Here is a 24,930-nt window from a genome sequence, read left to right as displayed (position 1 = left end):
CGAGTTCTTCTTCTTGCACTTTATTTTCCATTGTTTTAAGTGACACAGCCAAAATGAAGCTTAGCTTTTAACCTTTTACAAAATGTGGCTTATTGAAATAGGATCGGTCTGAACATGATGATCTCTCTCTCTCTCGGTGGATATTTGCATCCATCGTGAGTCTATAATTAGAAATAGATCCAGGTAGGCAAACAGACATACTGCTTTTGTTCATGTTATCCAAAAACGGTAAGACTAAGAGAAAATAGGTTTATTTAAATGAGCCGACCCAGGACCAATGAACGGTTATTAAGGCGTGTATTTTGTTTTCAAATTCGACACATTTAACGCGGCCTAATGAAGTATTTCTACGTATTGTTAGATGTAATTCATACTCAGGTTTTTTCACACTCAGTAGTCTGAATGGGTTGCGGATTCCGTTGAAGATCATTTGAAAAGGACTTTTGTCAAATTTAATTACAAAAACTGCAGGGATTGTTAAGCCCCAAAGAATGTATCATGTATTAAATAGGTACACATTTTGTTGTATTGCTTTATAAATCTCTCATGGAGGAAGCTGTTCGGTGAGCCACTGGTTGTGGAATGGGCTCAAATGGAAACGCGTATAGTTCCGATCTGAAATCATCTGGTTCCTTCTTTCAGCCGTGCATCTGCTCAATAAAGGCATTTTCTTAAACCCTAATGGCTGCTTTATTTAGACCAACCTAATTTTCATGAATTTCAGCCCATGAATATATATATTTAATTTGCCTAATACGTTTATATTCTTGAGTTTTGAATACCAACTCACAAGTGTGTGGGAGTTTGCTTTAAATTGCAATTTTATAAATATAGCAAATCATCATAACGTAGGCTAATTCGTTTCTTATTCTTATTTTTATTTGCTTTCATCCATTTCTTTGGTCGATTTTTTTTGAGGAAGATAAAATACATTTGTTGCAGTCTTTAATGTTAAGCTTTTCCATTAGAAACCGTTACAATCACTCGAGTGATTCATCGTCAATACAAAACAAACAAACAAAAATCCAAAAGGCTTCAGTCTTCATCGCAGGTATTGAGAAACGTGACTGGATTCCGAGGCAGACCTCTCCATAGCGGAGCACTTTAACAGAGTCATCTTCATCGCTGCTGATTCACAAAGACATCTGGCGCTTCGCTCCGACTTGGTCGAACAAAGGCCCCTTCGGATTAGTCCTTGATCTGCTTGTTGTTCGAGCTCAACAGCAGACCGCCTCGCGAGAAAATCGAACCGACTGTTTCAGTAAGTGTAAAATGTTTTATTTAGATGTTTTATACTGTGCAACAGTAACGATACAATAGGTTGTCCATACAATCGAGCGATACAAATACGGAAAACATCAAAACATCTTCCCTTGAGCATGGAGCTAAACAGCAGCCCGAGTCATTCCCCTCACAACGAAAAAAAGGGGAATAAGAGAATAACACAATCGCTGATTAAATATGCATTTTGTTTATATTTACACGTGGATTCTCTAAAACGGCTTAAAACGCGTTGAGGACGTCTTGGCTAAGAAATCCGATTCCACTGCAGCTACAAGAAACTCGTTTCTTTTTTCTCAGTAAAAGGCAATTACATTTTTTCCCCCTTCATGTTTTCCAGCGCCATACAAACGTACATATCCCCTTTGTTGGGACGTGATCGATGTCTGAAACACCTAAACAAAAAAGGCGAAACGAGACTTCCGAGGGAAACACGCAGAATTTTCTTTTATACAAAAAAAAAGTGTTATCATGAGCATGCATGATTGAACAGAGAGCCTTTCAAAATATCCCAACACACATGAAATATTTCATGATAAACACGTTGAATCTGAAAGAATGAAGAAGTATATCTTCAGTCACTTATGTAAAATAAAGATGTAGCTTTAAAATGGGATAAATGCTTGTCCTTCCCTTTTCCAACTTGCTTTGCTTTCCTTATACGTCAACATCAACATCTCCCTTCATATTCTATCAACAAAACAATCCCCAGCCACCCCCCACACCTCCTCGTTCCTTTTGAAATGTCTCCGATTCCACTGCGTTTAAACGTACATATGACGCCATAATATTTGGAACAACGAATGGAGCGCGAGAGAGAAACGGAGAGAACGTCGTCTACACGGTGGAACGCGTTTGGCCGCTCGGCTCCGGGGTTCCCGCGTCATCCGGAAGACGTCGACGAGCCGTTCAGTGAGACCTTCCGCGCCTTGCTGCTGCTGCTGCCGCCGCCGCCGAACTGAGTGAGGGTCGGAGGGGGCGCGGTGGTGGTGGTGGTCGTGTGGGGGGTGGTGGCGGCGGTGGAGGAGGAGGAGGCGGTGGCGGCGGCGACGGCCGGTGTCCCGTTAACGGGGCCGTGCGGGAGTTGGGGGTGCGGGGACCTTGCGGGCGTCCCGGGGCTCGGCAGCGACGAGGACGTGGACGGAGCCCCGGCGGGACTTCCGGCTTTGTCGCTGGCCGAGTCGCTCTCGGGGCCGGACCTGCTGGCGTGGCTGTGGCCCTCCTGCTGCGCGTGGCTCACCTTCATCTTCTTACAGTTGGGTCGGACTCGGTACTTGAGAGGCAACGGGCCGTTCTGTGAAGAGGGGTTGTGAAAGAAGAGATCATTACATTTTTTAAAGCGGGAAAGCACAACCTTTACAAGATTTTTTTTTTTTTTAAACTGTCCAATCTTATTTGGCCTACAAAATAACTCCAAAGTACCTTCCACTCATGAACACAAATAGTAGATATTTCAAATTCCAAGCTCTACAAGTGACCAAAATATTTTGCAAATATTCTTCTTTTTTGGGACAAACACCCAAACGTAATTTCTGGTCAATTATATATTTTTTCCCCACGCAGGAAATGACCTCCAGGTGGACCGGTGACCAAATTAGAATTGTAAAATATCCCTATCCTGTCACTTTAAAAGTTAAACTGCTGACCACATTAGTCTCAATCCTACCAACAAAGAGGAGGAAACCCATAATTAAGACATTTTTTCAGAGCTGGCCTATTGGCTGTTGGATTTGACCAAAATCCCAACATGTGACCGTCGACTGATTAGTTAGTAAAAACTCTTAATACACTAATTTCAAGAATAACATTGGTTGTCCTTTTTATTACTGTAATAAATGTAATTCAAACACTGCATTTTAATTATAAAAAATAATTACGCTCCAGTTAAAAAGCAGACATGTTCACACCATATTTGACAGAGGACTTTACATTGTTGGTATTATCATACATTACTCAAGAAAAAATACTAACATTTGAAATATGCCTTATGTTAAATAACAAACCAACTGACAAAATCTATTTTGTACAAAAAGATCTTACTCTTCTCCAAGTGTAGATATACGCTATATCCATTAAAGTGTAGTAATCTTTCAGCGGTTCTTCTTCATACATGACTTCAACCTAGACAGAAAAAACAGCACATTTTTAATAAAAACAGAATAAATCTTAAATTTAAATAATATTGTTTCATAATTCCACAAACAGAAAAAACATAATTTGAATGTCCAATTTATATCCTCCGCAAATGTAAAAATAAATCAATACCTGGTAGGCATTTGGGATGTCCATTTTGCTTCGCAGAAACTTCCTCAGATGCATGATGGTCATTGCTGCTGGACACTGCAGGTACCTTTTGTTAGCCACCTGCACATTAGGACAGGATTCCCCAATTATACATAAGACGGTGTATTTGTACTGAATATTAGTAAGAGTATATTATTCACAAGGCATCTGAATTGTCGGACAGTTCCACCTTAAAAGCTGAAAAACAATCAGCTACAAAGAGGCCCTTTACAGGAAACTGTTTAAAATGTGTCAGATAACCCAACAGAGAAAGAACTAAACGATCATGCACAAAAAAAGGCATCTACAGTACTTTCCATTCTTTGTTGTTGTTGTAAACAATGTTAACAACCTGGAGAAGAGCATGTGGCAAAAAGGAACTCACCATGTTCTGATCTTTTGGCTGCTTTTCCTCCATTGAACCCTCCAGTCTGCAAACAATTGACAGAGAAAATATGAATACTGTGCAGATATATGGCCCTCAGGTTATTTATGTGCTGACCATTCATATTCAAAAGCACAAATTGATTTGTAATTAATATATTATAAATATAATATGAAATATTCCAAAATATATATGTTGCTATGTTTGACACACACACACACAGTAATTGTGGCTCATTACTCAGCCCTTAAATATTAAAAGGTTGAAAAACATAATTGTTTGGTTTTTTTAAATGTGATTGCTATCATTTCATTTTGGTTGAAACAGTGAGGGACACTTCATTACATTTCTACAAGTTGCTTCCATCAGCAAAAATAAATCCGGCATAAGTGATATTCAGTAATAAGTGATGAACTTTGGGCAAACACTGAATGTCTTTACCAGGAGGGAATGTGCGTTCAGAACATAACTGAGCAGCATGTGACTCGTTTGGCAGTGTCTTGCCATTGTTGTCTATGCTGGACAGCAAGAAAAACTCATCTCGGAGGAAAAAAGGAGCATCTTTCTAATGCCAGCAGTTATTGAGTGTGGTATCAGGTTGGATCTGATCAGAAATCTCATGGCAATACAAATGCCTACCTGCAGTGGTCAAAGAACTCGATAGAGAGGCTGATGATCTCATCATCCGTAATAATCCTCTTGTCCTCGTCTGCCACCTCTCCGCGATCCTCATTTGATCCATTGGAGGCTGTAGAAGACGCAAAAAAATGTTTTTAAAGAAAAAGTAGAAACACAAGTCCAAATACAATCTGGAGCAACGGCCTGCAGGGAGACTCCGGCAGGGGGGAAAGAATTTCATCCTAAACGGCAAGAAACTCACCATCTACAGGGTGCTCCGCATAAAAGTCTCTCCTCCGCTTCATTTCACCTAAGGACATTCAGGAAGACAAGCAATTACAAGTCGTTGTAGTACATTACATTATGCAATACAGCAAAAAAGGCTTGTGCTTCAAAACCCACATCATCATTATGCTTTTCCTTATAATGAAATATAGGATATGTGGCAGTAAAACTTGATCGACAGCATACGGAGTGATACCAAACAACTACAAAAAACAGATGTTATGACGACAACGACACCACATTAAAACAGATTATAAAACATACTGACAATATAAATGTGTATCATTACATTATTGTGATTTAAAAACACGGATGGACCGACTTACTTTTGAAGAGGCCGGGGACCAGCTTGTACACAATGTCCTGTAGAGTTTTGTCAGACCTAGAAAGAGGAAGAGGACCTTCAGTCAACTCATTGAGAAACTGGAACCCTCAGTGTTACCAGACAAAACCCGATAAAGATAGTCAAATTCTTCTTGTTTTAAGATTACGGTAAAGACAAATACAGCATATCACACATGTTCCTTTGATGCAAAACCGTCGCTGAACATACAATTGTTGCATGTGACACATAGTTGTGTTCAGGGCTGTAATAAATCTCAGATGTTTTTCTAGTATACATTTTATATGTAATATTATATATTGTCTTTAAAACCAAATCACTGGCTGATTCAGCAAACAAAAACACAAAGGGCTACAAGAAACAAACAACAGATGTTCAAAGTATTGTGATAGCTGCCAAATAATACACTATACGTGAAAGTAAAATCCTAATATATAGGAAGAACATTTACAGAACACTCTTTGTGGACACAGAAGACCCCCTAAGTGTGTCACCTGCAAAACTTGTATCTTAAGTAAAGGTTCCTTTACCTAAAAAAAAAAAAAAAATCTATATTTAAAAACAATAAAAGCAAACTGAGAAAAAAAAAGAAAAGAAGAAAGAGGAACGAATATCTGATTAATCAGTTCTCACCTAATGTTGAGCAAAGGCTTCGTTTTATGCACTTGCACATCACAGATGGGACAGTATTTGCTGGCTTCCAGGTAGCGCACAATGCACATCTTGCAAACTACGAACAGAAAAAAAGAGACGGTCAACATTATTTCATTGGAAAGGACACAGTGACGCCACATCGGTTCCAACGACTACTAGGAGTGAATTCTCCAGCAGCAGGAACAGATGCAGAGGATGAGACGTGCTGCCACGGCGTGCACACTGCGTGATCACACGTCGTGCCCACAACGTGGGCTTCTTGTCCGTTTACTCACACGAGTGAAGGCATTCGATGATGGTCGTTGCGTCGATGAAATACCCTCCGCACAGGACGCACATGAGGTGCGGATTGAGCTCGGTAATCTTGATCCTTGTCGTCCGATGCATGTTGAGAATCCTGCCTGGAAAATAAATACGTACAAAAAAAAAAAAAAAAGAGAAAGTCAAGACAACGCACGCACGGCTCCGGAGGGCTGCAGCTTTCATTTATGATGCAACGCGCACCATTTGGGGGCCGCGGCTGTTTGTTTGGCTGCGTTAAGGAAACATCATCTTTTATGCTAATCAAATAATAACCAAAGCCGGCAGGAGCTCGGTGGCAGATTGATGGGCAGCAGCAGCAGCAGCAGCAGCGCCACAGTCACCTGACCGAGGCGCAGTGAACAATCATAAATCAATCACTAGGAGATCGATGCAGCCCGTGCGCGCCTCTCCGTCGCGTCATCTTAAATCAACGTGGTCTAACAAACGGACACTCCCGAGGAGCCGTGCGGTGCAGGTCGGACCAATCAGACCACAGAAACAAATACAGCTTGTAGCAAACCATTCGGACAAATGAAGCATCAAAAAGAGGCAAAGATCATTTTCCTCATAGATTCCATTTATACATTTTGTGGCCACTTTATGATTGAACATTTACCCCTAATTGAGATTTTCAGGTGGAAAAACATCAGGTGCGATCTGTGGCGCTTCTGGGGTCGGAGTTGCGGGGTCGTTGGGGGGGGGGGGGGGCGATAGGATACGCTACGTCAGGTGTGCCACACGGGCTGCCGAGGTGGTGGAGGGTGTGTGTGGGGGCAGCGGGGGGGGACTGGGCGTTTCTATGGCAACCCTTTTTGCTTTTTAGCCCACATGGTTGATCATCACGTTACCAGAACAACAACAACAACAGCACCGCAATCCGTCGGTGTGCAGAACGCGGAGCGGATGAGGGACCGCAGGGTTCCGAGTCCCTCCGCGCGCACACAGGCAGCGGCTGGACTGCCAGGCTGCCGACAACACGGCTGCCATTTTGTGGAGGGAGAAAAAAACCCGTATCGGTTCAACGGGCTGCGGGGTTTCCTTTCAAAAAAAGGGGGGCAAATATAAGCGATATCCGACGCGTTTACGCCAGATCCACGGAGCACCGTGGACCGAGCAGAGGGACTACTTTGTGTCCAAACCGGAGGGAAATCTCCGCTCTATTGTGGCTCGCGTTTCGCACGGCGTGTTTCGGCATAAGCAGCCCCGCGCGGCACCAACATGGACAGACAGTTGAAGCGCACCGGGTCACACGTATCCATTCTGCGCCGTGTTTCGACCCACGGTCCGTTTATCAGGATGGTTTGGCCCAAATTGGCCAGCTGGGTTATGACAAACAGAAACCCAAACGGTGAATTAAGTCCCCATATGCCACAGTTGTTGCCATTTATTTTGGGTTTCCGCTGCGTTTATAAGCCATTGGGGACATGTAGGCTAAATCCGGGAGGGATGAGGGACACTCCTTTATACCGGGGACTATTAATAAAATATATACAAACTCCAAGTGCACCGCTTGCGGTCTTTTGAGGATATACAACGGCCATTAAAGTGCCTGAATGCAACCCATAGGCTGGGCATGATAAGGTGGAGCCAACCTGTCCAGCTTTTAACCCACACAGTTACTGTACGGAGCCAAGAGCCGGCACCGTGCCAGAGTCCCGGTCCGACCCGACCACTCTTGGTTTTCGCCGAACAGACCCAGTGGACACGTTTGGACCGACTGGATAATGCTGTCTAATATTACCAAATATGCAGGTGAAAGCCTGTTGCGTCCTTGATCGATTGCCTGGTGTTTAGACAACAGCTCCCCTGCTGCGGGAGCTGCATGCTCACTTTATAAGAAAGTCCACGCCTCCATAATTGCCCAAATGTTTAAAAAAAAGAGGGTTATGAAGGAACGGATGCCACTCCATGGATGCAGCAACCTACTAAATCCAGCCTGTTCCACATGTCTGGTAAAGAAGCACTGACTGTACAGCCTCAATGGCGCATGTACAGTTTCATCATGGTTGGTGTTGATAGCATGCACGCCACCCATTAGTTCAGACCTTAATCTTTAATTGGCTGTTGAATTGGTTCAAGAAGGCGAAGAACAAATTAGGAGATTGCCCCTGGGTTCTTGCGATGACCCGAACCTCGTTTTTTTTTTTTTTTTTTGCTGTTGTGAAGGTTCCATTTACACATAAATCAACCGCAGCTGGAAATAACCAAATTAAAACCGGCCAACTAAGCGCTGCCAGTCACATAAAAAAAATCCTGAAATAAAAGATACCTAATTGATCACATGACTGAAACTTATTTAACTCCAGACCAACCAGGTTAAGTTTGGGTTTTGTGTGTTTAATCTCGACATCGCAACGTGAACCATCCAGTACGTCAAACGTTGTGACATCTATTCACTGACCTGTGAGGCAACGTGCAAACCCGCAGAGGTAAAGATATATTCATTTCAACTCGTTACGCGCACTAACAGATGGTGGCAAACAGCATTCATGAGTAAAATGATCATTTTTATCCCCCCATTAGGCAAAAGCCCTGGCTCATGTTGGTCTGTACTAGAGCACCAGATTGAGTCAAAGTGTACAGCTTTTAGCCGAATAGGAAGGTGGGTATATGGAAAAATGAGCTTAAATGGCATCAGCCAAACAAACAAATATGCTATGCTCGCCATTGCATGTGCAACAGTCAAAACACCGATGACACAACGAGCCTTTTGTCTCCTGACCGACGTGTCGACTACTTTGTTTTGAATTTCTAGAAAACCCCAGCACCATTATAAATTATGATGACCATGTATCAAGACATAAAGAGCTCACAGTTTCATGATTAACGATGATCCAGCGTTTACAAAAAGCAGCCGTCAGTCACATACATGCGCAGAGGAAACGGTTTGCCTTCGTTTCACGTCTATGGGATCCGTCCAAGTTAAGTTAATAAATTCAACATTTAGTCATAAACAACCCAAAGCAACACGACAGCCCATCAACAACAACCCAGACGCCCAGACTCTATAAAATGAAGACGCTGTATGGAACTATGGACCCAGGAGGAGCGTTTGGAGCACTTGCTGCTGTTAACATCTCAGCCAAAGCAGCCCGGTTCGCCCGAGATCTCCCACTTCACATAAATCCAAAGGACGCAACGCAAACCCCGGCCGCGGTCAACTTATACGGACGCATCGCTCACAAGTTTACAAAGCAACACGCGGCGAGCGCGGATCTTAATTCGCGTTCGTGGCTGAGCTGGGAACTCGTTTTGCCCAAAAGAAAAAAGAAAAGTGGTGCGCAGACACACACACACACACACACACGGAGCTCCACGTCGGTGATCGCTGCAGCCGTGGAAAGCTCCACATCAACCGCTGGATCGGCGGGTATAAAAACCACAAACGCGCCGTCGCAAACCTCCCCGCGAGCCCCCGTTATTCAGACACGACATCGAATGAGACGTACCTGGATGCTGCGCTGGGAATCGGCGGGTCTCGACGCGAATAGACAATGAAAGTTGGGAGGCGATCAGCAGAAAATGAATAGGAGCCGAGCCGCCATCTTGAAGCAGGCTGCAGACGCTGTCAGTGGCGGAGAGCGCACGGCGCACCGGAGCGCATTTCAGATGTGCGAATAAAACTCCTCTTCCCGTCACCGCCCCGCGCGCCGCGAGCGTATCCGATCCGCGGCTTCGAGGCAGCCCAGTAGTCCCGGTTCCGCTGTGGAGGACTCGCACTTCGGCGCTGATAACTTTGCCTCCAAAATAACCGCTTCACCCTGAGTGAAAAATGCAGCAGAGTGTGTGTGTCTCTGTGTGTGTGCTCTGGTGAAACTAACACCGTCCCTAAAATGGCTTGTAGTTCGACCGCCCCGCTTTGGTCACGTGGTCTAGTTGCTTAAGGGCGCCTTGGAATTACTGTCGGTGTACGCAGTTTCTCTCGATCTGCTGCTACGCGAGATTTTAACCTAAAATCACCGCGCATGTGTATATTTTTAATAGACTTCTAGAACACAAAGGAGACCTGAGAGGTTCGTGCTTTACTTGAACTGAATATACAACAGCCATCTGCTTTAGGGGGCGCCGCGAAATGTAGTGTTGGTTTTCTAATGTAGAGCGTGACGCATTATTAAAAAATATATATATATATATATACAATCACAACTCTACAGTTTGACATACTTTTACACGAAATGTATGATGTATCCTACTTGCGCTCACGTGCAACTATTAGGGCGTCAGTAAGTAGGCTAATGATGGAGCGCCCTCATCTATCCGAGGTTAAAAATAACCGCTGCACGCGCACTCGCGCGAGTTGGTGTCGTTTGGACCGTGAACGTGTTTCGATCCGTTCAGCCGAATGCGATGTCTGGAGACAAAAATAGGGCGGCTACTTTGTGCATCTCGGTTCACCGTTGCTCGAAAATGTTCCAGACACTTTTAAAAACACGTCCATGTGACAAATGACTCCGGCGTCAGACCTCTGCGCGCACATAAAAACAAACTATGCTTCCACTTCAACTTCCACTTGATGAATTGAAACCTTTATCTTTCAGCCAGCAGAAGAAAAAAATGAAGACATCTCCGATGTTTACGAAATCCGAGCTGCCGCGGGGGCTCCGGCGGAGGAGCTTTGAAGTTTGGGCTGCAGTGGTGGATGCTGAGAGCTTAGAGAAGACTCGAACTGCAGCAGAATTCCTACAAACCGATAAAGCTGATTTTATTTTTCATCCATCAGTCCGATGACTCCAGGGAAAGCTGAGCTGCATGAAACGAAATACTGCGGTCATGAAACCATGGCACAAATGCTCTTCAGCGTTGTCAAAACACATGTCTGACAGTTACTTTATTGGCTCTAGACCCAAACTAAATGTTTAAAAATCCCTCTGACACACAACCTACAATATGACCAGAGGGTGACGGGTCAGTGGCATGTGAAGTGGTGATATTGTTCAAAGCACAAGGTAGATCGTATTCCTTCAAAGTTTAAATGAAACACACGTTGGAATGATGAATCGTTTATCATGTATACATCTCGTGTAAATCTCAGGTACAAAAGCAACTACAAAGAGGGAGAATGGCGCTGGAAACTGTCGAAGTTCATGCTGGAGGAAACTGGCATCACATCTGACTGGCTCTCTCCACACTCTTGGCTGCGTCTTTGAGCTTTCCCACCAAATCCTTAATAAAACAACAAACATGAGTCATTTTCAAATCTTAGAATAGCAATTTAAAAAAACCCAATATAAACTATGTCAATGACTCAATAGGAACAAGAATACATATTTACGTTCCGATTATCTTTTATTATGTTTCCCTGTACACTGGACCTGGACTGTATACGTCCGGGTTAATCAACCATGTGTTTTACATAGCACATAAACAGAAAGCATCAAACAAACGAGGCCATGCTGGAACTTAGAGGTCTCAGCGATTTGGAAAATGAAAATGAGCAAACCAGGAAATCCCTTCTCTACCTGTAGCTGCTCCACTGTGCAGGTGAAGTTGATATCTTCCGAAGATCTTTCTTTCTATTAAAAAAAGGAACAAACGGCATCGTTGTTTTACGCAAAGACACGTGACAAACCATCCAATCGAGGACAGAGGAGGTATGCACGCGTATCAGAGACTTACCTCAGTGTTCAATGAAATCAAGTAGAAAGGCTCGTTGATCTTATCGACCTGATCATTCTGTCGGGGAAACGGCATTTAGCTTTGGTGCAAGGAAATGCAACAGAAAAGCCAAACATGTTCTCCAAAACCTGCTGTACCTTCACGTGGTATTGTAGACACCATGACGCGTCGTGGACGTGAGGTGGACACCTTCCTATGCTAGAGGAGGGGGCGAGACAGAGCATCTGGTCGATAATCAATAAAAGTTGAATCTCAGGACTTTATATAAAGCTGTATGTGTCATAGTCGCAGGTCAAGAAAAGGGTGGATTTCTTTCGTAACAGTTTAAAATCAGTTTGTAGACAATGTGTCGTTTTGACAAAGAACTTTTGTTTTATTGCGCGTCATAAAGCAGCATTTACATTGCAATTAATCACACCCATGTCCGTTCTGCACTCTCTGCTCCGCCGAAGAAGCAATTCACTCCTCATTTTTGGTAAGACCAAGTTTGTTTTAATTGACCCGTATATTTCTTTCACATTTCGTGTAAAGAATGCTACCACGTGTTGTGGATTCGACTAAAAAAAAAGTCGGAAACACCGTAACATTTAGTTTGTGATCATCAGTGAACTTCCAATGGGCGTAAAATCTCGGTTAAAATTGAGCATGGTCAATTGGTCAGCTTTAAAAGACGTCATGTTTAATCTTGGAGATCAGCCTTGGATTAAGAAAGTTTAAAAAATAGCACCAAGACCTCTCTTCACAGCTGACAGCTCAGACCAGTCGTTACCTTGCTAAGAGACGTTCCAGCTCTTTTCTATGTTCCTGTAAAACAAAAGCAGGGATTGGGAGTTATGGGCAAACAGCCACGAGACTAAATGAAAAGCATAAATGTAAAATTGTTAGAACGGTCACCTGATGTGTGCTATAGAATATTTCTATTCTGTCTGCACTGAATGAGAGTTCTTCAAGACAAGAGCTGCAGAAACAAGACAAATAAGATTTTACAAAAACTGCTTTGATTTCGCAGTTCTAACATTTTGAACAAGATGTCATTTTATATTGCAACACATATATTTCTCCCCAAAAATAAGATAACTGGTGTACAAATAAAGCGGTGCTGCTTCATTTTCATGCAGATCAATCGTTGTTGATGTGTCCGAGAAAGTTTTAATCACAGATAAAAATGCAGTTTCAGAGGAAAACAAAACGACCTGAGAGCTGTTTTTTAAGGGAAGTCCAAACCAAAACTAAAGGAGCAAAGAAACTCTTTGATAGAAGCCGAAATGAATAGTTGGTTTGAGCTCGAGTGATCTCCTGAACACCCAACTTTGATTATCAAAATATGTATTTCCCTTCTTTGACTAAAGAACAAAACGTTATGGCAATGGAGAGGGACCCCATTTTAATAATGTCCCACAAAGACCGGACTTATTATTTTAGGCAACTTGTAGGTGATTTTTAAAAACGTGTTTTTTCCTGTTCTAATTCCCCGAAACGTTTATGTTTGTAGGAATTCTTACTGCCAATTCACCAGCACATGATTGGGAAACACCCAATTGTACACATGTTTAATTAATAACTGAAACATTACGCATGGTATCCTGGGATATTGAATCAGCAGTGTGCAGTAAATACCATAAAATGATTCAACCATGAAGAGCAACACGTGTCCTGTCACACAGGGTGACACGAGCACACGTTGCACTGAGCCTATTGTTAGCACATGTAAGGGGTCACGCCCGCAGTACACCGTATTATTTACCTTATCGTCGACTTATCCGCGTTTTGTTTGACCGCCTCCAGTATGAAGGTGGTCGCCGCAGTGTGACTCTGCTTGAGCAGGATCTGGTCGATCTGCTTCAGCTCTGGCTGCTCTGTACCAACACAAACAGACGGTATGAGGACGCACCTCCAGCAGGTAAAGCCTGTGGCTCGCAGCCTTTAGTCGCTGTCGTGACTAAACACAGACACAACGTACGCATTTAATTGGTATAATTGATGTAGGCTAGATCTGCGATCTGCACTTCTCCAGATTGACGTGTAGAATGGAAATCAATGAGGATTTGCATGTGAATGGGCCCCTCAGCTGCATCAGCCAGGGGTCCTTTGTTTGTTTGTATATGGTGAACATTTCACTTTCTCTGAAATGCTGCCATTTCAGAGTCGGAATGCTGCAGGAGTTGGCCAACACATGGTTTGTATGACCGAACCAGCCTCGACAAAGCCATGAGAATCTAACCAAGTCTGCGGCCATTTCTTGCAATGTGTTTTTGACCCAAGTGTTTGATTCCAAGTCGAAATTAGCACCACAAGGAGCGCTGCTGGTTTCAAATACCTGCAATGACCGGCTAAAGAGAACAATCGGAAGTGTCTCCGCGATCGGTTGCGACTAATAGTGATTGGAGTAGTCGCCCTTTCTGGTACCGAGTCGACTGGAAGCCAGTTTAAATGACAAAAGGCGTCCCGAGCGGCCGTGCGTGTCACGGTGGGTCTGCTGCCGAATGCGAAATAAGACAGCTCCATGCCAGCTGACGGGCAGCATACCCCCCCCCCTTTACAGATCCTCACGTAAACGCGGTGCGATCCGCTTTAGGAGAGACTCGCAGCACGCAACCGGCGAGCGTAGAAATCCGCAAAGATCGAGGCAGCTCCGACGCATATCTACACACGGGAAGGAACCGGAAGGAGCTGCGGAGACAAAAGCGGCGGATCAGCTCACCGAGGACACTGGGATCGGCTTGAGAGGAGAGTAGGCTCCGGAAAGACACGTCCACCAGCACCTGGTAGCACCTCCGGTCGAACGAGGACGGATCGGCGAGAGATTTTAGCCCCCTCTGCACAGACTCCGACAACTCCATTTTGCAAAAAGGGTCACCCGCTACACCAGACCACGTGACGGATCAGCTGACGCAGCGTGCTGAGCTGCAGGAGGGTTGAGTTGAGGAGCTGGGGATGGCAAACGTGGAGAAACCCCTTGGGGGGGGGGGGGGGGGGGGTAACCCCCATAGAGTGTAGATGGGCAACCCCCCCCCCCCGCGAAAGAAATTTCGGGGAGGAGGAGGAGCAGAAGGAGGAAAAGGGGTTGATGTGGTTTTCATGCTGTAATTTCCCTCCTGTGCACCGGAGAATGAAGCCGTGCAGCAAGAATATTTGCATATATATAAATATTAATAAACATCCGGGTCTGACTGAATTGAGTCAGTCAGAAAAGTGTGACCAGACTTTATGATCCGCTTGTATGAGGATAGCCTCCGAGTTTTACGCTTTAGTTTCAAGCACGTTAGGATAGGGTAAATGAATGGGATATATTGGGACATCGGGTCATTTGGGACAGCATAAGGAAAAGGCATTTGACTTCTCCTGTGTGATGTCACCTACGTTATCTCATGTGACTTTAGTCCTAAGCAATGCATTAGCACACCTAACTTTACCATTGGCTTTTGAAGGCAGAAGTAAAATGATTTTTGCTTATGCTGTCCTAAATTACCTGATGTCCCAACATACCTGATTTCATTCTCCACATGGGCGCACACATTGAATGCTGCGTCGGTTTAAACCAGCACACATGAAATTAGCCTCATTGTTTTTATCTGAGACATTTGACATGTTGAGTGTGCTAAAGGATGTACGACTTGAAACTGCTTTTAAAGCGTTGATCTGACTTATGAGACGCACATCCAAAACACAAAGCGTTTTTCCTGCACTCGGTGCCTGACCCTAATAGCAATCTCCATTTCAATCGTATGGTTTTGCTTGCTAGAGGGACTTACCTGTCAGTCTGTTGCAGTGTTGTCACCCAGTGAACATTTTTTGGTTGAAAAGACGTTGAATCAACGTCTATGCCCGACGTTGAAAAGACGTTGCAAAATGGTTTAAAAGTGAAAGTTGTTTCAACGCCTATTCGTAGACGTTGAAAAGACGTCTATATTTAGACCGCATATCAACGTGATTTTTAATACGGTAAAATGTCGTCCTCTACTTTGTGCTATAGCATTATTTTATAGGTGTAAAAAGAAATTACGTCCACATTTGTGCGTTTACCACCGATATTAAAAATCACGTTGAAAACGGGTCTAAACATAGACGTCTTTTCAACGTCTACGAATAGACGTTGAAACAACTTTCACTTTTAAACCAATTTTCAACGTCTTTTCAACGTCGGGCCATAGACGTCTTTTAAACGTCTTTTCAACGGATAACTTGCTCGCTGGAAAAGTACAAGTTACACACAATCAACTGTTGACAGTTGTCAATCATGTCAACAGCCCTTAACAAGGACAACACAATTTGATTAATTTGTATTTATTCATATCAATATAACAACACTTTTCCTATACAAAACAGAATACAAAAATAAATTATATTTTGTGAAAATAAACTATGAAATTATAAGTGGAGCAACAACATGAACCAGTTTAGAATTTTGTGTTTGTAAACCATTTTTCTGAATCATTGGCACTTCATTTTCAGATTCTGTAACAAGATATGGTTCTGAGTCACTTGAATCCGGATCGTATACCTGAAATCAGCTCCGTCTCCCTCATCGTCACTTCAATGATTCAGAATGTGCAGAACACCCCTCAGTTGCAGATGCCTCTAGTCAATAAGTTAATTCAATTCAATTCATTTTATTCAACCCAAAATGAAAAATAATCCTGAGGGAGCTTTACAGTGTGTAAACATGTAGCATCCTGTCCCGAAACCATCACATCGGCACAGATAAAACTCCCTTCAACTGGACAACACTTAAGGGTGAACAGCGGAGGAGTAGCTGTGTACAGAAAGAACAACTTAAAGATGTACAGTACGTTCAATTCCTACAACAGAAATTATTCTAATATTCAGAGTAGTACACCAGGTGTAAGGCAGGACAACTGCAGGGACAAACTCCATCAGATGTAACCTCCATCCACAGGAACCTGTGAGGAGGGAAGAACCAAGACTTTAGGAAAAAGGCAAAGTGTGTAATTTGGGTTTATAATGACAGTAATAAAAAAGTGTAATAATGATAACAGCAGCAGGTGTTTGAGAACCCTTATTTATAGATTGTTTACTTATGACATTATAAACCATTTATGGCATTTCTGGAGTAACATTTCCAGGTATATTATACAGTACCATACTTTACAATGTTGCTTTAAGCATGCCGTAACTTACGATGTTTTGGCTAGCTTGTTTACAGGCCACAACTTGTTGAATTCACCTGCAATCTGTGTTTAGGCCGCGTTGCTTTAAAAACGTGTATTTTATACATGAAATGGGAACGGCAATAATATGATATGGGTACAGCAACAACCTAAAGCATAAGCAACACCAAACACACGGAAAATACTCTGTGAGGTTTACTTTTGGTCCAGTTCATGTTGAACGCTAGCATGCTCCGAGCTAGCATGCTAACTAGCAAACGATCTGCGCTAACGCTAACTAGCTTACCAAAATAACAGTCTTTCCCGTATCGAGTGGTAAGTAAAATAACTGGTTATAGTTCCAGGTGTGCTTCATTCAAACACTCACGTACTTACAGAGTATTGGGGCCGGTAGCCGTGGTTGTATCAGCCCGTTCACGTCGCTCTGCTCCCGGACACACTTCCCCTCGCGCTGCACCCGGTGCAAGCGTCTAAGAACTTGCGCATGCGCGTTACAGATGTGATCAGAGTTACGTGTTTACAACTAATGTTTGAAACGGCCCGCATTATTTTGTCCTTAAAGCATATTGTTACGCCTCCTCTCCCGAGCCGGGGTGGCGGCGTAACAGACACACACTCTGTATTTCCATATTCATGACGTTTTAAGAAAAATCTTAAATGCGTTGAAATCACGTCTTTGCGTAGACCAAATTTCGCCGACCACTTCATTCATTATTATGATAATCTTAATGATATTATCGTCTCTCTTTCAACCTTACGTTACAACATGACACATCATCGAGAAATTTACCCTTTTCTAGCAAGTTGAGGTTTCTCGCACTTTTTCGCCGGTTGAAAAGACGTTGAAATGAGGTCTTAGACGTTCAGACCTCATTTCAACCCGATTTCAACCATATTTCAACGTTGAAATAACGTCTTGTGCTCACTGGGCAGGAGAACGCATCTGTGATCATCTCTCATATGACGTCCGCAAAGAAAGGAAATCCCCTAAACATGACCACATTATTAATTGTTATGCGTGCAGGATATTTCTTCACTTTATTGCTAAATTTCCCCAAACTCTGATACGTCATGTGATCAGGTGTAAAACATGCGAGCTTGTAAGAGGAGCGCATTTTTGTAAGAGATGTGTTTCATGATGATTTTGTTGCTTTTGCCTCTTCTCACTTGCATTTTTACTGTGTGACTCTTCGGAGCCCGACAATAACGTGACGCATTGCTACGCGGCGGACACGCGCACGTCGCAGCTACCGAATTGACCTCTGACTTTGTCCAAAGTCCCGTTCGGCTGCAGGTTGCGTTGTGAAATAGATTAGCCTGTGCACCGTCTGCGTGCCGTTTGGCTTTTTTATTCTCTGAAATATGTTTCTCCTCGGGACGTGCATCCATCCCTCCGTCACCGCGTCTTTTCATTTTGACGTGTCCTTCTCCCGTTATTAACGCGACACGTGGAACCCTCAGATGCTCTTTGGAAACCTGCGTCAAATCAAAATGGATTTGCGACACAATTGTCTCTTATTCACGCATTCTGGACTGCAACGGGCACAGGCCTCCGTGAAATGTTATAAACCAAATGTATTTACAGATGCAGCTTCTTTCTTTCAAAATAAAAGTCGGTCTCCTCACATCGAATAACTGAGAATGTCAGTCTACAATCACCGATAGTTCCGCTTCAGCCTCATTTGCTTACGTATAACTGCAATGTGTTCTTTCTGTGAATAATTAGGCATAAATATTTGAGCGCACCAGTCCAACGAAAACATTTAACTTATTGTCAGAACGAAAAACAAGACGGTGGATCTTGAACCATCTACCTGTTGACGAAGTCATATTCACTTTTTTTAGAAAGTCTTTAACTGGATCTATGAATTGTTATAAGATCCGCGATTTACTCAAATATTGTCTGTGTCCATGTGGAAGCTATCGGTGCTGACCGCAGTGGAATGTTTATGCAAACTCAAAATGAAGCGAGAATCGTAACTTCAGTGGATATTAAATACACTTCATTTTTTACACTTAAAGACTTTTGCAGAAGCAAACTTTTTTAAAGTCGTGGGAAAATAAAGTTTATTCAACTGATTCATATAATGTGACCCTTAATAGGTCAGAAATAATGAATACCTTTGTTGAAGACTACTATGCCGAGGGTTGTTTGAATGATCTTCTATGCAAAATAACGCAGTTCTGCAATAAAATGTAGTTTATGTTATTTTATTCTGCTTTTCTGTTTTGTTGTTGATGCTTAGTTGGTTTAAGGTCAACACAGTTGAATGTTCACTGTACATTATCTTTTGTATCACTGACTGTCTTTACATCCTAACAATGACACACTGTAAACATCCCCTTTAAGGAGACTGCTGTAACGTGACCTTGGACAAACGTGTGTACGTGCAAGGGGACGCATTTTCTAAACCACTTTGTAAATAATGTGGAAGCATGACATGTGGTCTTCTTTCACTTGGCCGATGCATAAATCTATTGCTTCAACCAGGGTGATAATCCAAGAAGACACTGACGAATTTCCCCGAATCCAAACCGTCTTTTCATCTCTCCATATTTTCATTTATTCAGAGAAATAACAAATCTACCTATCTGTAAAGTAGAAGTCAGATCTCTGGAAGGAGGATTTTTTTTTTTTTAATACATTGCAGTCAAGGCCTATGTTTTCATTATGAGCTGTAGTTGAACACGCTGTGGTAGGTCCACATTGTGGCAGTGAATTACACGTTCGGGACCACGGAGGAGGTGACTGGCCTTAACCGTAATTATATATGCCACGAAACGCTGCACATCATCTACAATGTTCAGGAGAGTTGTGAGGGACCATCTCCGCAGAGATCCATAGATTACATAGAAAGATGGCTACAGTTAACCCGCCACCAAGTCTGCATTGCTGACAACAGCAAAAAAAGCTGTGCATGTACGCCATCCATGAACTCCAATAAGCCTCGTCATGATCACGTGAATGAGGCGCCAGTGACGTGAAGTGTTCTCTTGTTAACACGCCTTTGAGAAGTTCAACACACAGCTCCTTGGCCCATCTGGCTGCTATTATCCGCAGTGCGCAATGGTGACAACAAAAAGGGGCGTGAGTGGGTGAGTTCATTCATTGTCGAATAGGCTGCAGTTTTCTGATGGAACTTATGAATCACTTGATCTTCCTGCGTGATCTTAGACTCCTTTACATCCAGTCTCCTTGATTCTGCCTGGAGAAAAAAAACAGAGCACGTAAAGTTTTCCCATGACTTTTCTTATAAATCGTATACGCTGGTTCATAAACAGCGTCATAAGTCCCCACGGCCTAACCGTATCTGTGCTTATGTGAGCGAATGTTAACAATAAAATAATCAGATACATTCAACATGAATGTGTCAACCACGCGTTGGGAACTCGATGAGGTGTGATAGAATATGTTGTCGTGAAACACAATACAACCAATACATCCGTGTCCAATGGTTCGTATAATAATAACTTTTGTAACCTACATAGGTCTGCTTTATGGTGAAATACACTCAAAGCTTTATCTCATCTTGTTTAATTCCTTGGCTGCACCGCATGAGCGTTGAGATGTCTGGAGTGAAGGCTTTAAACCACCAAACGATGTTGCATCCAAATGGCTCCTCGTCGGTGGTCAGTGGGGTAAAGGGGAATTTCAGAAGCAGAAGTTTGGTCGATCTATAATCCCAAAACTAAAAGGGAAAATTTGTTTTGGATTGACACATGACCCTCGGATCTCACTTGACTTTCAACATGCAAAGAAACCATTTATAAGTTGCCTAAAAATGTGAGAAAAATAAATGCGATGTAGCAAGATATTTGCCGTTCCACGTTACATTATTTTATTCCGTTATAACCTCTATACCCCGATGTTTTACTTCATTTAAAACACAATTAAGCATATAAAATGAAACCACAAATTCCAAAGTACCAGCTTCAGGGTCAAGAGCTCAATGTAACAGAAGAACATAAGCTCAATTCACAGTGATTATTATCTGGATATTATTTTAAAACGTTAAACTCACAGTAACCAACAGGAGGGAAAAAACGTGCTCTTGCACTTGAGTTTCACTAGAATCAGGGCTGCTTAACCGTTTAAGCGCGTTTTGAAAGGTGTTATTGAAAGCAACCTGCACCTTCATTTAATAAAAACGCAATTAGAAACCATGGAACTTCTCTACATCGCTCCTATGTGGTTCAGTGGTTTATTTCTTACACAAACAAACTGCATCACGCTGGGCTCCGATTTGTACGAGGCTATTTAAAGGTCATTTTTAAGGCAGCTGGTAGGGGAAATTGCTCGCAGAGAAAGAAAAAATAGACCCTTAAACAGTGCCTGTGTGCATTGTACGTCAAGTGAGTGCGCGCGTGTATGCGCATGTGTGTACGTGATAAACGTGAGTTTTTTGCAGAGTGATTCTGCCCCCTGTTGGAAGAAAATAAAACTTCCCACATCCCCTCCTTCCTTTTCCCCCCTCGGCTGCACTGCCCGCTGCTGTTGCGTTTGAATGATTTATTGTCTTTACCAACACACTGATCAGCTTTTTTCTTGACATTGTTTCTTTTTGTAACATTACTTCTTTCTTGACTTTCTTGTCTGCCCAAATCACAAATTATGTATGACACCACTCTAAATGAATACATTAGAAAGATGTGAACCCGTTCGAGTTCAATGTGCAACAATATGATTAATTAATATTGCGTAAAAGAGGATGCCCTGCAGAAAAAATCAGGGCCATATAGAATTTGTAATTAACGTCTCCTGGTAAGTACCTAATTATATGCAGCTAATTAAATTATTGTCCAGCAGAGCCTATATTCTCGTCTTTGTAGAATCATTTTGATGTGCAATCCATCAGATATGTTGACGAAACGGAGTAAGAAAGACACAACTCTCAGATGATACACGTTAATCTCAGGAGTCCCCCCCACAGGTCAGCGTGGGGTCGGTGTCTTGCTCAAGGACACTTCCGCAGTGTGCGTGGGTCTAGGTGTGGAAACTGCTTGAGCCACCTCGCTGCATGAAAAATAACGACGGCTTTTGTCAATATCCACTGATGGAAATTGGCGCAGGGGGGTCGCGACAAACAAAGAGCAAGCCCGCACGGTGACGCGCGCCTCCGCAGGCCGCTAGGTGGCAGTGGTGTGGTTTCCCTCTCTCTCTGTCCTGTGGGGAGCTCGCAGAGGGAATCACCGGAGGGGAACAAAGAGAGAAGGCATAGAGAGGGGGTACGTGCGTGTGTGCGTGCGTGCGTGTTTGAAAAAGAGAGGGGAGGGGGGGGGGGTCTCCCTTGTGACAGGACATATATGGAAATTTCAATGGCGCACATTCACCTCTGATTCACCAGCCAGCACCAGCACCTCCCATTAGGAGCTGGACCGCGCCGAGGCAGCGTCACAGCTTAGAAGGCAGACGAGCTGAAACGTGGGAGATAGATAGAGAGACTAGGTGATTTGGGGATGTGCATCCATATAGCTCTCTCTCTCTCTCTCTCTCTCTCTCTCTCTCTCTCTCTCTCTCTCTCTCGCACACTCATGCTCACAGTGACAATGGAAAGCTTTTGGGGTTCGACGTGATCGTAATTACAGTCCTTTAAGCCGGGCTATCACACTAACAATATGGCAGAGCAATGTGTGTCGGAGGGGATATTAAATGTAAATATCACCAGACGTAAAGTTCAATAAGAGGGCTCATAGTCTCTCACGTGCCACTCACCTTGTCTTATTACCGAAATTACTCATTTGAAAAATATACATATCTGGAAAAGGAACAACCTGAAAATAATATTTTAAAAAAACACACAATAAAAAATCACAAAAAATCCCGCCACTAAATAGTTATTGCCACAGATACAAAATTTTTATAATTCAGCTATTCTTACATGCTTTTATTTTTTAATTATTATCATCAAAAACAATTCTGACAGAAATTGCTATTCAGCCGCTTTTCCGGCGATTGCTTTAAAAATGTACATATGCTATTGTAGGAGCAACTATTATGCCACAATTGTCGGATAGAAAACACAACTGTTACTATTAAATTTGAATATTTGTATATAATTTATAAAATATGGACAACAGTGTCTTTTTTTCCTCGTACATAAAGAGAGCCGGGTTTCCCCTCCCCGCCGTAGCGGCTGTTCCTGCCGGTGAAAAGCAGCTCCCTGCCGGCTGCTGCTGCTCCTGCAGCCGGCAGGGAGCTGCCCGCGTGTCCCGCTTGGCTCGGCTCGGCTCGGCACCAAACACGACCGGGGATTCTTACACCCCGAGAAGGTGTTTAGCAACTACTTGGGGGATTTTTGCAGCGTGTAAAATAATTAAACACGAATGTTGTTCGCCCCTTTTCCCCAAACACACGTAGCGGCTACTCGCGAGGGACCCGCCATATTTACCCGGACGGCGAGCAGTGAGGCTCGTTTGAAGTTTAACACAATTGGAAGCAGTGCGTGAGAACCATTCTTTTTTAATTTTGTAATTTAAGTTCTGGGGAAGGGTTTATGACCCGAAACAATACGATCCAGAATAACAACTCTCACACAACTTTCTAAAAACTCCAAAGTTAATCAGCGCCCAACACTGTAGCTTCTGGTTTGCAAGTGGGACACAGCCAATTTTTTCCTCTTTTTTTTTTTTTTTACAAGGATTTGTTGTCGTTGAATGGTTTATTCACAACGCAGCCTGCTGAGGGCTCGTTTTAGCCCGTCCTCATTTTAAAGCCTCAATCAAAGGCAGAGGTCTGGATCAAAGTGAGTTAAGTGAGTAATTGAACTTTGTGGTTGCAAAGGTTACAGTCTGGGTTGACACGTTGCCAGAAAAAATCTGCGGAGCTCCCCCTCACTCTTCAGCTCCCACAGGTTGACTCTCTCTCTCTCTCTCTCTCTCTCTCTCTCTCTCTCTCTCTCTCTCTCTCTCTCTCCAGTGAAGTTTGCAGGAGGTGTAGAAGGAGAGGAGTACTGGTAAATGTTGGCTGTGCAAGGCTTCATATCATATCACAGATCCGGCAATAACATTCATGAATATTCCTCCTTTCACCATTCCTTGTAGATCCCTCACAAGGTCAGGGTTGGCCATCTGTGCTGGGTGCCGGCTTTGAAGCCCGCAAGTAAAACTGTTACAGCAGCAAATAGAATTGTTTTCTTTCAACACAGAAATGCAGATTATCAAACTCAAGGCCAGTTTGATATATCTGCAGCAGAAGTCTAAAGGACAGCAGAGCATGAAAGGCTTGTTGAGATTATGAGTTTGGACGTTGGAATCTGTGAAATGTTTGATGGTGCATTAAAATAGCGCTATGTAGACTCCTCTTCTTTTTTTATTTTATTTTCTGCTTACAACACTCTTAATTGTAAATACTTGATGAAAATCAGAAGAAAACCCACATTTCTACCACTCTTACAAAGTTTACCATTTCTGGCCAGAAAAGTATCAACATTTTGCTTGAAAAAAATAAAGAACTAAAAATAGCTAAGTGATTAATGCTGCAAAATAAATTAACAATACAAAAATACGCATCCACAGATGCTAAAACCCTTTACAATCAGGCAGGTTGAAGGACGGCCCTGAGGCATCTCAGTTTCCTTGAACACGGGGTCTTAACCGAGGATCAACTTTCATGCTAGCTCTCCCAAGGATGTTTCTTTGTTCTATAAAGACCAGTCCACATCATCCTCTCTCTCTCTCCCCCCTCTCCCTCTCTCTCCCCCTCTCTCCCTCTCCCTCTCCCCTCTCTCTCTCTCTCTCTCTCCCTCCATCTCTCTCTGTTTGACAAAGGAAAGAAATGAGGAAATGTAATTATGAGAGATTCAACATTACTTTAGAAAAATCCCAAAGAAGGCCATTTATACAACGTCACAAACACATCCAGGGCTTTTCACTTCCTTGGACAAAAGGCAGTTAATTATGAAACTTCCTTCATGCAGTCATTCATTTATTAATGTTATAGTGTACGTGTGATTATAATAATACAATATTTACTGTTCTGTTGCTCCGCCTTCTCCTTCTACTCCAGTGTTTGGTTAATTGAAGATGGTAACGTC

The 24,930-nt window shown here is 43.0% G+C and overlaps 2 protein-coding genes across 2 annotated transcripts; both read right to left on the bottom strand.

Annotated features, from left to right (window-relative positions):
* Positions 1-1,262: 1,262 nt before the first annotated feature.
* On the bottom strand, positions 1,263-9,901 carry bmi1a (bmi1 polycomb ring finger oncogene 1a). The gene is made up of 10 exons (XM_037456226.2): positions 9,602-9,901; positions 6,125-6,250; positions 5,829-5,925; positions 5,179-5,234; positions 4,830-4,877; positions 4,589-4,697; positions 3,950-3,995; positions 3,547-3,645; positions 3,322-3,402; positions 1,263-2,575 (listed from the first exon to the last, which is right to left on the bottom strand). The coding sequence occupies exons 2-10, from the start codon at positions 6,234-6,236 to the stop codon at positions 2,165-2,167; spliced, it is 1,059 nt and encodes a 352-aa protein (XP_037312123.2). The 5' UTR covers positions 6,237-6,250; positions 9,602-9,901; the 3' UTR covers positions 1,263-2,164.
* Positions 9,902-10,837: 936 nt separating this feature from the next.
* commd3 (COMM domain containing 3) lies at positions 10,838-14,673 on the bottom strand. The gene is made up of 8 exons (XM_037456227.2): positions 14,470-14,673; positions 13,513-13,624; positions 12,663-12,726; positions 12,538-12,572; positions 11,906-11,966; positions 11,769-11,825; positions 11,612-11,665; positions 10,838-11,315 (listed from the first exon to the last, which is right to left on the bottom strand). The coding sequence occupies exons 1-8, from the start codon at positions 14,606-14,608 to the stop codon at positions 11,256-11,258; spliced, it is 582 nt and encodes a 193-aa protein (XP_037312124.2). The 5' UTR covers positions 14,609-14,673; the 3' UTR covers positions 10,838-11,255.
* Positions 14,674-24,930: the final 10,257 nt, after the last annotated feature.

Source organism: Pungitius pungitius, chromosome 19 (genome assembly GCF_949316345.1).
Source record: "Pungitius pungitius chromosome 19, fPunPun2.1, whole genome shotgun sequence".
NCBI classification, from domain to species: domain Eukaryota; kingdom Metazoa; phylum Chordata; class Actinopteri; order Perciformes; family Gasterosteidae; genus Pungitius; species Pungitius pungitius.
This window is presented reverse-complemented; position numbering and strand designations above follow the sequence as displayed.

What these genes read in the sequence shown, in the direction of transcription:
- bmi1a (XM_037456226.2), bottom strand. Translation starts at nt 6,236, where the DNA reads ATGCATCGGACGACAAGGATCAAGATTACCGAGCTCAATCCGCACCTC. An exon ending in AAGCCTTTGCTCAACATTAG is followed by an intron (nt 5,235 to 5,828) that starts GTGAGAACTGAT and finishes TCCTCTTTCTAG; the next exon opens with GTCTGACAAAACTCTACAGG. An exon ending in ACATCCCAAATGCCTACCAG is followed by an intron (nt 3,403 to 3,546) that starts GTATTGATTTAT and finishes TTTTCTGTCTAG; the next exon opens with GTTGAAGTCATGTATGAAGA.
- commd3 (XM_037456227.2), bottom strand. Translation starts at nt 14,608, where the DNA reads ATGGAGTTGTCGGAGTCTGTGCAGAGGGGGCTAAAATCTCTCGCCGAT. An exon ending in TATTCTATAGCACACATCAG is followed by an intron (nt 12,573 to 12,662) that starts GTGACCGTTCTA and finishes TTTGTTTTACAG; the next exon opens with GAACATAGAAAAGAGCTGGA. An exon ending in CTGGAACGTCTCTTAGCAAG is followed by an intron (nt 11,967 to 12,537) that starts GTAACGACTGGT and finishes CCCCTCCTCTAG; the next exon opens with CATAGGAAGGTGTCCACCTC.